General features: G+C 36.6%; 1 protein-coding gene across 6 annotated transcripts in view; it reads right to left on the bottom strand.

Annotated features, from left to right (window-relative positions):
* Window positions 1–6361: 6361 nt before the first annotated feature.
* The window catches only part of LOC149789215 (uncharacterized), a 37093-nt gene continuing 27727 nt past the window's right edge, over window positions 6362–15727 (bottom strand). For 5 of the 6 annotated variants that reach the window (XM_089975388.1, XM_089975384.1, XM_089975386.1 and 2 more), the window contains 3 exons: window positions 14890–15012; window positions 11748–11834; window positions 6362–7887 (listed from right to left, as the gene is read on the bottom strand). In XM_089975388.1, the coding sequence (XP_089831514.1) occupies window positions 7169–7887; window positions 11748–11834; window positions 14890–15012 (929 nt within the window). In that variant the 3' untranslated portion in view covers window positions 6362–7168. The remainder of the gene's footprint in view (window positions 7888–11747; window positions 11835–14889; window positions 15013–15727) is intronic. The other variant, XM_089975390.1, reaches the window with a different exon arrangement.

Below are 15727 nucleotides of genomic sequence, written 5' to 3'. Positions count from 1 at the left end.
TCAGTATTACATCAGTAATATTCTAAGAAAGGTGAAATCTTGTGTTATTCAAGGAACGCTGCAGTGGTCACACCACTGCTTTTATAAAATGATTATCAATTACCTGGGAACTCGTTATATCCAACCTAATATCATTTTGCGACACTCCTGTAAAAATTCCAAACTTCAGAAAGTCAATAAAGTCTTGTTTATAAGTTGATTTTGTAAATCTATACTGAGTTTCGTAGCTGCTGCTTATTATATCCAAGAGGGTTTCAAAAACCTGAATTCCTCCTACACCGTTACAATTAAATAAATAACAAAATTGGTAACTGATAATACTAAGTGTGTAAATTATATCAACACTCTCTGAATTTCGATCACGACTTCCAAATTATTGAGATCCGAAACCTATATGCAGTTATAGAGTACAAACACGTACGTTATTGTGACCTTATGTCATGTCTTTGAAACTTTTGAGAACCCTCCCCCCCCCCCATTAAACCTCAGTTGCATGCAGGGAATGAAAAGGTGATCCAAGACATGCCATTATGGAGTTTTGCCCATCATAGGGTATCATATCATGTGTGGCGAATTAAAAAGCTGCCGATGATGTTATACAAAGCGTACTTAAATGTATAAAGCCACTGAACTGCACCTACAGCGGCAAAACTAGAACTGTCATCAGTCTAGAATTTAGATTACAAAATGGCAGGCTGGTCTTCCAAACTATTGAGGCCCCAATAGTAAGACAATCATAGGGCATGGAAACGTAAATGTATATGGTCCTAAGTCATACCTTTAAAACCACAGACATCCCCAAAATTATACCATAACTATTATACATAACTATATATATATATATATATATACCTGGTCCGTGCTTGACATCAAGGACTTGGATGCTCATACTAAGCGATGCACGGATATTTCTGTTTTAAAACACACATTTCTAATTAATACTTGAAATGATTCGGTATATCCTCTTTGTGACACAGAAGAGGTTTGCTTGATGTCAATATTTCCCGTTTCGAAGGCCATGAAGACAACAGTCGTTTCCAGCTAAAGGGTCCTTAACCAATCTTTCTCCTAATCAGGCTCACTCGGGAGTGAGAAGTTGGCAAGAGGGCCTACACGTCCCGGGTCTCAATCTTTAAGCGGCCTCGATTATTACCAGTTAGTTTTATGGTAAATTATATGGGCTTGTTGTATGCTTCAAATTCATTTCCAAATTCCAGTTATAACCAGGGCTAAGTGGGGGGGGGGGGGTTAAAACTCTAATACGGCCTGTCTCAACCTCTGAAAGGGCCTGTCTCTAATCAAATAGCCATTGCCATGATGTACAGAAATATTTGTTTTAATATATTTTATACAAGAAATTACATTATCTTCCTCCACCCATTCACCCATATTCCGTCCACTAAGTTAAATCGAGATCAACTGGATGATGCTATTGTATGACAGTCTAATTGGCCTATGCTATTGCATGGCAGTATAATTGGCCTATGTTATTGTATGGCAGTCTAATTGGCATACAATGGATTCAGTAGGTTACTCGACGGATGAGGTTCTGATGAAGTTTATTGATAGCACTGAGGAACAGGAGGGTGAGATAACTTTTAAATGCAAAGACCATTTCCTTCTACAACTGATGAGTAAGGAATTATGTTTACAATTTTATTTTTTGAAATATCTATATTATTATTACAAACCTATATCTATATTATTGTGACAAACCTAGAGGAACGTATACTATATGGAATTTATCCCCAAAAATAGCACATGGGCGCGTGTTTAAGTACTTAATATCCCTAAGAACGTGCAAGCTCATATGTGTAAGTCGGATTGGTTCACCTACTTAAACTCAAAACACAAAAAAGTAAATGTGTAATGTGTGGTGCCAAGCTTCAGTTTAAATAGAGATGTGCAATTAAACAATGCATGTACATGTACCAGGAACACCGCTCTCTCTCTCTCTCTCTCTCTCTCTCTCTCTCTCTCTCTCTCTCTCTCTCTCTTCGCTTACACCGTGATATGCTTGTGTGAAGAACAGTACACTAAAACCAATTTTAGCTCATTAACATCAAACATTCGCCCTGACTTTAATATCAACACTGACCTAACATATGTCACGCTGGAGAATTCCTCAGTGCACACTGAATGACAGTCTCGTCTTAATGCTGAAAATTAAAAAGACCACTTGAAGTTAAACGATCCCACATGTCACGATATATCTTTGGTCGAGATAAGTGACACGAAAATGAGAGAAGTTAATGGCAATGACCAAAACATTTAGAATGTTTGCAGATCTGCAGGTTTCAGTATCATAAACGGTCTTTTGGTAACGCTTAGAATTTTCTATTTTTCTCAAACCATCCGATTATGACATTTATAAATAATATTTATATTCTCGGCAGAATTCAACCAATATACATGTCACCTTCACAAATAGCCCGAGTTTCCTCTGACCCTTGTCATCCTATATTTTTATATTCGGACATTTATGTTGGGGTGTAGGGTCAGAGTCCAGATGAAAGGTCGTTCAAGTTTGCTGGGCCGGCTAGTAAGCGGCTACCCAATGCCGACACCAAATGGTATCGGCGAATTCCAACTTTTCGATAGGGACGGGACTCTGACCCTACACCCCAACATAAATGTCCAAATATCAAAAATAGGGTGGCAAGGGTCAGAGGAAACTCGGACTACTTCACAAGGTGTTTCCCTGACTGGTAATATTTCTAGATGTGATCCCAATTGTTGTTCTAGGGTTTAACGCCATTTTTCAGCACAGTATAGGCTACACATGGCGGCCAGTATAACTGGTGGAAGAAGAACCCTGGAAAACCCAGGGAAGAACCACCGACCCAGGAGAAGCTACTGGCAGGCTTTCCCACGTACCCACGATAGCCGAGCCTTGGACTCGAACCCACGCAGACAGAGGTGAGATGGTAGTGATCTGGAACGGTGAGCGCTTTAGACCACTCGGCCACTCGGGGCCCGTGATCCCAATAAAGATAATCCAGATAACAATAATGATAATACATGTAATGATAAATCTTAGTTGTTGACAATGTTCATACTGGTTCATGAAGAACAAGACGTGTGTCGGATTTGCTAGCATGAGCAATATCATAACTGCTCGTTTGAGACATCTTACTATATGATTGAAACATCCAACTTTGATAACGCTATGTAAACCCTGCTACAGACTCACCAAAATCCTGATACAAGTCCACTGCTTCCCTATGTGTATGTGCAGCATAATTATACCTTTGAATAAAACAATGACAAAAATAATAAAATAATTATTGAGGGATTAGTCTTACAGTACTAAGTCAGGTCATCAGATCAGTCTTGAAGCACTAAGTCGGGTCTCCAGCTCAGTCTTAAAGTACGCAGTCGGGTCGTTAGAACAGTCTTGAAGTACTAAATCGGGTTATCAGATAATCTTGAAGTACTCAGTCGGGTCTCCAGCTCAGTCTTAAAGTACGAAGTCGGGTCGTCAGAACAGTCTTGAAGTACTAAGTCGGGTTATCAGATAATCTTGAAGTACTAAGTAGGGTCTCCATCTCAGTCTTGAAGTACGACGTCGGGTCTCCAGATCAGTCTTAAAGTACTAAGTCAGGTCTTCAGTTTTAAAAAATATTGTGAATAAAATACTTCAATTAGTGCTGATCAAATGGATTTCAGAAAGAAAACAATGCTGTATATAACATACTTTTTACACAAGCTTGTATAGAAATATCTTCAAAAATGCAATGGTAGATACTATTGGAAATTCGCAGAACATGAGAAGCAATTTGATACATTGTTCATATGGTACGTCAAGGTTCCATTCTGCTTAAATTGTTTTTTCCTTATTTTGATATGATCTTCAAAGTGCAATGCCCCATGACAGTTGTGATGTTGAAATTAATACTGTGCAAAAACTGTTCAGCTTGCCGTTCGCCTATGATCGATTTATATTTGTTGAAAAGAATTGAGGGGAATCTGGAATTAAAAGTCGTGTTACTAATATCCAGGCTTGGAATTATCATCACATGGTGCCCAAAAGTATTGTCGGAATAAGTTACCATGGTATCCTTTCCAGCCAAACACAAACTCTTCCGTTTGGAAAATTATCGATAACCACATTACTTAAGTTTATCTGAATGCTAAGATTCTACCTACCACATCATTTGAAAATAAAGTTTGCAATTTTTATCATGTGTCTGACACTGAGAGAATACATTTAAAAAAATTCTGCGACTATATAATTTTTAAAAAACTCTACTGCAAACAGTTTTTATATGGATGAATCAGGGTGAAACAAAGCAAAATATACCTACATTAGTTGAAATTACTGAAAATATTCGATATTACACTTTCTAGAATCTGTTTAAATAGGCAAGTACAATGGGCGTACTCAGACAATTGTAAAGTTTGGGCTCATAAAATAGAACATCCTCACTTTTCTTATGATTTCAGAGACGTTTGATACGGCCAAAGTAAAAGACGGACTAATAATTATGAAATTATTTTAGGAAAGATGTATTGATATTGACATTCAAACCTGGAATGCAAATGCATTAATTGGATAGATTAAGAGTTTACAAATTAATTAAATTAGACTTTAGTTAGCAACTATGACAAATCATTATAGAAAAACCATGGCACCCTAATTTATTGTGCAAGCGTAGCGGCAATTACCTGAATGTAGGGTCAATATGGGTTGATATGATATGATATTCCATACCAATAATATAATATGTATCTTTTGTGAAAGTGATAGTCAAGCGGGAGAGACCGAATACAAAGGGACGAGCTTCAGATCTTATTGTCCTTTAAGGTGAGACCACAATATCCAACAGCACAAACATACACAAGTGGTCATTAAACAATTAAGTTGCATTACAATTAGTGTTCAGATAATTAAAGTGAATGTAAATATATTTGAAAGGTAACTGTGGTCAACTTTCCAGTTTAAAATTTGTCCTCTGTTTACCTTTACATAAATTACTGTCATCGCTGAAATGCTGGGAACATGTCACGTAGATTTAGGTACACTCTAACGAAATGAGCGTAGAGTCACCTCTAAATATATATTTGCTGCCAAAATTGTGTGTGTGTGTGAGAGAGAGAGAGACAGAGAGAGAGAGAGAGATTTGGAATTTTAATATAGCCTTAAAAAAATATTCAGTCATTTCACTATGACGTCTGCAGTGTGGCAGTTTATAGTGATGTCTAGCACTGGGGCATCAAGCCGCAGAGATTTAGCATCACGTTCCAGCATGTCATATTATCCTGTCACCAGGCCGATAGGTCCTAACACTAATTTCTTAAATCTAGGCGCCAAGCGAGACACCTGTCAGTACCATCTTTTTAAGTCTTTGATATGACTTGGTTGGGGTTCGAACCCGCGATATCCTGCATCCGAGGTGGACGCTCTAACCACTTAGGCCACCGAAGCGGTCACCAATACAATTAAGAATAAGTACAAATTGTACTCATATAAATTTGTATCCGACTTTATCAATATTTGAAAAACAAAATTGTCAGGTTCTCTCTCAATAAAGGAAGTCACAGATAAGAAATATATTGTTACGAATATTTGTTCATCAATTAAATAACAGAAAGAAGCAAAATCAAAATGTTTTGTAAAACTTAAATAATTTAGTTAGAAAAGTTTAAGAGGTACAGTATTATGAATTAAATCCAAAATAATTCCAAAGATTTTATCAAAAGTCCTAAAGAATCGAATGTTCTGAGCGATTTCCAGATCCATGAATTGTCTGCCAACATGCCCGATAGGTCAGAATGGCATTGTACAGAACTCGTTTGAATAAATTCTTAATAGTAATATGATAACATTTTAGGCCAATTAGCACTTCATAATTCTAATGAATAATCCAAACAAATATCTGATCTCAAATATAACTAAACACAGCGTTAAACACATTTGCAGACTGATATTAATATATGTGCATATGAAAAAAGAATCTAAAATAGGAATTCGAAAAATGAATGAATTAATTGCTCAGTTCTCTCCTTAATTGCTCAGTTCTCTCCTTAATGAATTAATTGTTCAGTTCTCTCCTTATATTCACGTATACAGGCGTAAAGCGTAATTTTATCCACCTCACTATGAAACATTTCGTAATAGCACACGTCATGAAAGACCCCAACCTGAGAGAACCATCCAATGGGAAACAACACCAAGCTTGTAAACAGGTTTATTATCAATATTATTATTATTATTGATTGTGACATGTATTTATAGATCCTACGCAATCTACACTCTTAATATCTCAAAATCGAATTGTATACCTGTTTACAAAATTAGCTATCTAACATCTTGATTATAGATTGTCATTATAATTTACGGTCATGAACAAAAATCACAGACAATATAGATATATTTATTTTACAAATGTTACAAAACTATAGATATACATAACAATTATAATATTGTGGTGTTAAACGCACTGACTCACATGATAGGGTCCTACTAACTTAGGATAAGTTTTATCATTTTTGTAAATCTATATTCTTTCGGTTGTAAACCATAACTATGTTTCCTAAATATCATCCATTGTACACTTAAATTAGCATCATATGATCATTGTAACACACCGAAATTTCACTAAGAAAGACAACCCAGGAAGATATCTGGCTTATTTGTTTCGTAACTTCATTCACAACTTGTAATAGCAGTGTACTTGACAACTATGGATGACATTTGCCAATCGATCTTTTAAATAGTCACCTATATGCATACATACGTTTTCAAATGAACACATGAAAAGAATATTAACTAATATTCCATATATATATATATATATATATATATATATATATATATATATATATATATATATATATATATATATGAAAGGTTAAACGTAGAATATCACACTAAAGCTATTGTAAAATCGTTTGTACATGTTATATTCCAAACTAAATAAAATACTGGTGAAGTTTGAATAAGTTTCCAAAGCACCATCTCTAAAATGTGATATATTCCTTCTGCTTTGTGAAAATTTAGTTATGCCTGTTTCGTATACAGACCACAGAAATGTCATTTGTTCCAGTTTGTCTAAGTACTTAGGTTGATTGAATGAACGTCTCGAATGGATATTTCTCTCTGAAGAACACCGTGATAATCCACAACACAGTTCACGTCTGTATCATTTCTTTCTCATAAAAGATGCTAAGTTGATTCCTCAAAAAGTTCTGCAAGCTTTAATTTTAATTTCATGGCAGATGTTTCAGTATTTGCAGTGTTCAAAGTTTGTCTGGTATTTTCTGGGAGTGTTGCTGTTCCATTCAATCGTGTGAATAAACAAGGCAGGACAGTTTCGTCAAAAACAAAACTCTTGCTGTCCTCTAAATACTTTGCAAAACAGTATGAAAAAGTATTTTTCGTATGGTTTTCGACAATCATGAAGGATGAATATGTGTCAATATATTGCTTACACAATTGACTGTCTGAATGCTCCAGACAAAGAATATGAATTCTAAATGGCACCCTTCCAGGAATAAAATACCTGTCTCTTAAGGTTTTTAATACTGCACAACAAAAATACTCTTTGCTATTCTGTGATTCCGTACAGATAGGGTCACTGTTATTGGATGACGTCATGTAAACTTCTTGAAAAGAGACCAGCTCCCTGGAGATTATTATCAAGAATTCCGTGATATCATCTTTCGAGGCTCTCTCCGCCAATTCAACCCAATTTCTGAAAAGCAGAACTCTGTCCAAACCAAGTACATCTATATTAGATGCTGTCAATAACTCTGTGATCAAATTTACACATTCTTTACGAACAAGGCTTGTTGTAGAATCAGTGTGATAGAGAAGCATGATTTGTCTACTTCCTCTGTGTGGATCTGGAAACTCTGGGTAATGTATTCCGGCTTCGTTGAGCTCTGTTTGTTGTCAATCGATTCCGGAAAAAAAAGATAAATAAAAGGGCAGATAAACAGTTTATTTAATACAGTCTAAGTTCATTTTCTACTCGAATTTCATCTTCAAAGACACACACACACACACACATATCTATATCTATCTATCTATCTATCTATCTATCTATATATATATATATATATATATATATATATATATATATATATATATATATATATATATATATATATATATATTTCATGCTTTAGTTTCTTTATTTTCATACCTAAAAATACAATTTCAGATGTGAAAATACATGATTTTCCATTGGCAATACGATTTTTAATTATGAACATTTTATTATCATTATTATTATTATTATTATACAGAACTTACACTAGCACGAAGAACGATACTTTAGTGAGTGAGATCAACAAATGGAAACTGCATTCATTTTTAGGCACGAAATTATAATCTGGCAAAGATATTTAATTCTACGCCGTTCACATCTCTGCTACAGTGTCAGTAAAGTTATAGACCTGATTGGTTGCAATCTCAATCGAACTCTCTATGGTAAAATAGTTTTCTAACGTCGAAAAATGTAATTTATTATAACATGTTCGGTCATTACAAACCTGCATTTTATACAGCACAACGTTTTACGATCAGTACCTGAATACGACGAAAATGAGGTGAACTTAAGAACGATGGGACTTTTAAAGGTGAGTTAAATTTTCTATCTTGACACTGGCACTTAAGCGATTACATCATAGTACGCCAGAGGGACTTCAAAGATGTCTTTCATACCAGAGTGATGCCCAGCGCAGAGTGCCACACAGGCCATCGTCTTGCCGAATGCAAGCTCGAATTCCACTTCAAGCCCAGACCCAGCCAACAAGGAGGTACCTCGAAAAAGGAAGCTCCAGATCAAAAATCTGTTGTCTGAAGACGTCAAGGCAGATTTTCAAGAAAGCCAGCAGTACAAACTTGAAGAACTTAATTTTCCGCCAGATCTACCTCCGGAAGAGATGTGGAATCACATCAAGACTGCCACTCTGCAAACCTCAGAAGAAATCCTTGAATTCACCACTAAGAAAAACAAAGACTAGTTTTATGAAAACAACCAAGAAATCCAAGAACTTCTTGTGAAAAAGAGATCAGCGCACCAAGCCCATCTCGCACAATAGTCCTGTCCACAAAAGAAAGCAGCCTTCCGCCTTATATGCAGCTCCCTCCAGTGCAGTCTCCGAGACATACAAAATGAATGGTGGACAGAGCTTGCAGAAAGAACGCAGCTGTCCGCTGACACTCGCGACTACAAGGGGTTCTATGAAGCGCTGAAAGCAGTGCATGGTCCTCCCTTCCAAATACAGAGCCCCCTATGGAGTGCAGATGGCCAAGAGCTACTCACTAACAGCGAATATATCTTGAACCGCTGGTCAGAGCACTTCACACCCTCTTCAGCACTAGCCGTACTGTCCAGGAGGCAGCTATTGATCGCATCCCACAACAGCTACCTAAGATGGAACTTGATGAGGCACCCACACTGCAAGAGACTGTAAAAGCCATAAAACAGTTGAAGACAGGAAAGGCTGCAGGAAAAGATGGTATCCCACCAGAGATATGGAAGAGAGGAGGCCTAGCATTGCACACCAAACTCCACGAGTTCTTCCTTTGCTGCTGCAAGCGAGGGGAACTTCCTCAAGACCTCCGAGATGCAGTCATTATCACCTTGTACAAAAAACAAGGTGGTAAAGTCTGACTGCTCAAACTACCGTGGGATAACTCTGCCCTCTGTTGCAGGCAAAATCTTTGCCAAAGTGTTGCTAAACAGACTGGTGCCCACCATTGCAAAAGAACATGCTCCAGAGAGTCAATGTGGCTTCACAGCCAATAGGGGCACACCTCACATGGTGTTCGTACTGAGACAGATCCAGGGAAAATGCCGGGAACAAAACAAAGGACTGTACATCATATTTGTGGACCTGACGAAGGCTTTTGATACGGTGAGCAGAACTGGACTATGGAAAATCCTTGAAAAGCTCGACTGTCCTTCTAAATTCCTTACCATGGTCATCCAACTACATGAAGACCATCATGGTCAGGTCAGAAACAATAACCACCTGTCTCAGACCTTCCCCATTGCAAATGGCGTGAAACAGGGCTGCGTTTTAGCCCATCCGCTGTTCTCAATCTTCTTCAGCATGATGCTCCAAAAAGCAACAGAAGACATTGATGACGAAGATGGCATCCATATCCGATTTCGGACTGATGAAAACCTCTTCAACTTAAGGCGACTTCATGCCCACACTAAGACCTTGGAAAAACTGATTTGAGAACGTCTCTTTGCAGACGACGACGCCCTTGCTGCCCACATGGAAGCTGCCTTACAGCTTGTAACATCCTTTTTTGCAGAAGCTTGCCAGCTCTTTGGTCTTGAGGTCAGCCTAAAGAAAACTGAGGTACTTCACCAGCCTGATCCCAAGGAAGAGTACCGACCACCAATCATCTTCATTGACCAGACAGAGCTGTACGTAGTCCACCAGTTCACCTACCTGGGCTGTGTGATATCATCTGATGCCAAGCTCGACAAAGAAATAGACAACAGACTGGCCAAGGCAAACAGCGCCTTCAGCAGACTCTATAAACGAGTCTAGCACAACGCCAGGCTCAAGAGAGATACAAAGATCAGTGTCTACAGAGCTGTCGTACTGACCACCCTCCTATATGGCGCCAAATCCTATGTCACCTACAGCCGCCACCTCCGCCTCCTTGAACGCTTCCATCAACGCTGCCTCCGCACCATCCTCAACATCCACTGGAGTGACTTCGTCACCAACACTGAAGCCCTCAAAAAAGCAGGGATCACCAGCGTTGAGGCCACGCTCATGAAGATATAGCTTCGCTGTGCAGGGCATGTGTCCAGGATGGAGGATCATCGCCTGCAAAAGATTGCACTGTATGGTGAGCTATCAACTGGCCACCGTGATAGAGGGGCACCTCGAAAGATATATAAAGACGCCTTGAAAAAGACCCTCACCACCTGTGGTGTCGATCACCACCAATGGGTGTTACAAGCTGCTGACCTTGAAAGCTGGCTACGTACAGTTCACCAGGCCGCTGACACTTTTGAGCAAAACAGACGGGAACCATCGGCAGCACTTACCACAACCCATACATTCCCCTGCAGACTCTTTGGACGGACGTGCCTGTCACGTGTGGGGCTCGTCAGCCACCAAGCACGTACACAGGCATGGACATACCCCTTCCTAATCTTCGCAAGTGATGTCAAACCAACAACAACAACAAAATTTTCTATCTTCGAGTCATCGTTTTTTTATATTAATTTCTTAAAATTGAACGACTGCATGACAATAGGTTACGGGTTCCAAAGCCTCAAGTTTAAGCATACAAGACTATTTTGGAATACTTAAAATTACTATATCATTACTACATTTATCAACAGCCCGTGAATTTATTATTCTAAATTACGTCATGCAAAATGACCGAATATACATGGCAATAAATATCGAAGACATAAACACTCTGGTCGAAACCAGAGAAAATATTAGATGCCCTGAATCCTGCCACCCCTCCAAAATTAGTCCAACAAAATCGCACAGACTTAATTTTTCCATGGTCAAGTTTGATTGGCTTATAGTGAAAACTGTAAGTCTTTCTTAGAAAAACCATAATGATATTCAGACCAAATATACCTAACTGAACAGATTTTTTATTGTTTGTACTTTAAGGTACACTGCCAATGTGTTACTATCCCTCGCTATTTCTATCATTTACTATCCAACCACCTACGCATTATTTTAAACTTTTCTCTGCTGTTTTGAAATTTACCAATGATGGAATAAAACCAAAACAATTTTACCTTCAAGATCAATCGTTTCTCTTACGTCAGAAGACTGAGAAGAAAGACGGTTGTCAGGATGTTGGGTTTCAGGATGCTTCTTACGGGCTGTAATCATATAAATATTGTAGAAACCGTTAATGGAATACAACACCTAGCGATACTCTCTCTCTCTCTCTCTCTCTCTCTCTCTCTCTCTCTCTATATATATATATATATATATATATATATATATATATATATATATATATATATATATATATATATATATATATATAATAATAATAATAATAATAATAATAATGATAATAATAATAATAATGAGGACTTTGTATGGCGCCTAATCTTTAGAAGCTCTAAGCGCTTTACAACATTAGACAAGACCTATAAGATAAAAAACATAATGATATGATTGAAAAAACAAACACCATGAAATTAGAAAACATAAAAAACATGCTGAGAATATTTAAGATAGGAAACATTATTAGGTCTTTACGTTTGTTCTTGCAGTCGAAATAAGTGAGTTTTGAGAGTACTCTTGAATGGGATCACTGTGTCTTTGTGTCTAAGTTCAGTGGGCAATTCATTCCACGTTGCTGGGCCCTGGTATGCAAAAGAACGTTGTCCGTATATACGGTTGTAACTCTGTTCCACAATTTTGTACATTAACAATTGCAATTTATAGTATTTGAGGTTCGTATGTAGCTTTTTACTGAGAGAAAACTTTACCATGCCAGCTCGCCTTGGTAGAGGGGGTACAGGGGGGACTATCTGGGGTTTGCCTCATCTTTGAACTTAAACCAAAATTTTGGTGTGACACACTTTGGTATATGATATTTATCACACCATCAGGAAGCGCTGATGACATACCACGATCTTTTAGGAATAGTTTTTACAATGTCGGATCTAATCGCAGGTGATAAACCCAAATTCTAAGGCCGTCGGTAATTTTAAAATTTAGAGACCAGCTGAACTATTCTTTGGATTGTTCGCATCCATGATTCGTGTCGATTTTAAATTAATGGACAGAGACCTGAACTGGAACTTACTGGACACGGACCTAAAATGGAAATGATTTATCAATTTGTAAACAGATAATAGACACAAGAGTATGTCTATAAAAGCCAACAAACATGGATCAACTGGCGCCATGTACACTTCTCCTGATTCCTATACAAAAAAGAATACAAATATTTTATTGACCAATTGAGTGTCCAGAACAGACATTACAGTGGGAGATAATATATCCTGATTAAAAAAAACAAAATATCATTCCAACAGATAGATAACTATTTATGACCGCTTTTCTTGAATGCATCCAGCAGATACGTGAAAACGCTGAATATGTGTAAGTGAATGAAGGTGTTTAAAATTAGACCAAATGCTAAATATAAAACAAAAGCGAGCATCCTGTATAAAATATACAACGTACAAGCTGGCATCTTCATTTTCGGCAGGTGCTCACGAGAATTTTATTACTTGTAAATCTATCAGTCTCAATTCTTAGTACTTATGAGCTTGAACGAAGAATAGTTAGAATTAGTTTTTTCCAAAAGCCATAGAATGAGCTTTTTCAAAAGTCATGTGGCGCATATTAAATATGATTCCATACAAAGATTGGTCTCCAGTTGGATATATGAGTGCAGTTCATCCTCTCTAAGAACCGTTGTGTCTGTTTCTTTAAGCCAAACAGAACTATACAAATATTTCATTATTCTCTTTAACTTGCTTGCTGCGCAGGATAACAGTGGACACAGCATTCTGATTACTTGTATTTGCACATATACAACGTATGGACTTCCACATAGATTTCAATGCTTGAAATTCAATGGCGGCTTTATGTATATCTATATATCCACCTTATATATATATATATATATATATATATATATATATATATATATATATATATATATATATATATATATATATATATATATATATATATATATATATATATAATGTGCCATGTTAGAGTCGTTTTCTCTTAGTGCGATATTTCCCTAAAGAACTTTTCGTAATCGTTGGGTGGGGACCATATGGCAATTGCTATACATATTTCACAGCTTGCACTTTAATTCACGTTTTAGTTTGAGTATTGAGTTCCTAGTCACATGCAAGGTTAGTATATATGGTTGCGGAGAGGGTGAAGGTGGGACTTGCTATTTACATGGAGTTACAAGGGCTCAATAATTCCAGAGTTTAAACTTTTTTAAATATATACTTCATTTACGCAGTGTCATGTCAGACGTTCTATAGAAAGTGATAAACTGCAATTGCATTTTAGGGCAGGCGGTACAGATTTAAGGTGGCAGGATATATTTTGAAACATAACGGTTTCTGCATATTACGAATGATTCAAGGACTAAAAATACTTTTTGTTGAACTGATTGCTGCTTAAGTTCTGATCGGTGTTCTTGATGTTGTTTATACGCACGTGTTCAATCGCATGGTTTTAAAAGGTTTAAGTTCTGTTCAATTAGCGGTTGCAGTATGCGATAATAAACCCTCATTGAAACAATAGCACTTTGAATCAATCTTATTGTGAAGTCTTATTCATACTCCGAATTCGGAATTCAACAAATACATCATTTGGGTTTGCAATTGTAACACATGGTGCCAAATTTATAGTTTAGAGATGTTTATCATATAAAGGGTTGGACAAAGCATTTTAGATTGGTGTCTAGAAATTACGGGCGGTTTGATACAGCTGAAATTAATAATTTGTTTTGTAATTTTCCATATCACTGCGAAAGCCAATAGGTGAGACATCATCTCAGTCTGAAACAAACTAAAAGAGTATAAACACTGCAACTATAACAAATTTGAATTAGGTACCAAAAATTATTAACTGAAACCATTACACGTATATTGTAAAGAAACTATATTTTACTAACATTGTTGGTGGGGTGGTGATGGTGTGTGACTCGGGGTTAGGGTTTTGAATTATAGAAGCTTCACCATTTAACACAAGACCCAATATTATCCATAATACGTGATATGTAGCACTAAAGAACAGTACATTGTACCGATTGTGTTGATTTCCTTTTTTTCTTTTTCTTTTTTTGTCTAAATGTTCATACGCTTGAAAGAGAATATGACTCGTATCTGGAAATGTATGATCTACTGTTATGAGTGATAAAGACTCAAAGGAACTCTTTACCTTTACAAATATATACGATAACAGTACCAATCATTCCAGCAATAAGTACGGCCAACACAAACAGGACAATGGTAATATGAGGAATGTCGTCTGTGTGAAGAACATGTTTCTTCTTCACTGGACCTGCAACATATATGTTGTCCATTTATAAGTACATGGTTATCTATATGCGGACTTTTTTTCTTAATCGAAATCCAGTGCGTTTGTCCAATTGGCTGAATCTCTTTACGTAAAAGCGAGTTCTTGTGTACATATGTCCTTACCATCATTGTATGCGAATGACCGCATGACATATTTGGCTTGAGTGCTTACACACGAGAGCTAAGTGATATGGACATTTTACTGGGTTTGACAGCTTCTTTGATCTCTCTCTATCTGTCTTTCTGTATGTCTGTCTGTCTGTCTTCTCTCTCTCTCTCTCCGTATATATATATATATATATATATATATATATATATATATATATATATATATATATATATACTCTCTCTCTCTCTCTCTCTCTCTCTCTATATATATATATATATATATATATATATATATATATATATATATATATACATATATGTATGTATGTATGTATATATATATATATATATATATATATATATATATATATATATATATATATATATATATATATATATATATATACACGAAAGTAATAATAGTAATAATAATCTTTAGTTAACGAGGATAACACACTTTACCACGAAAGATCCAACTGCCATGTGGTCCTTTAGTGTTGAAGCCGATTATGTTATAAATATTTTTTTAAAAACAATGCCAAGTACACACACCTGTATCCTTGCACAGATTCAGAATCAATTAATGTGTT

This window comes from Sinohyriopsis cumingii, chromosome 11 (assembly GCF_028554795.1).
Source record: "Sinohyriopsis cumingii isolate HCF-2022 chromosome 11, ASM2855479v2, whole genome shotgun sequence".
NCBI lineage: Eukaryota > Metazoa > Mollusca > Bivalvia > Unionida > Unionidae > Sinohyriopsis > Sinohyriopsis cumingii.
Note: the sequence above shows the minus strand (reverse complement) of the source record. Positions and strands in the feature narration are given on the sequence as shown.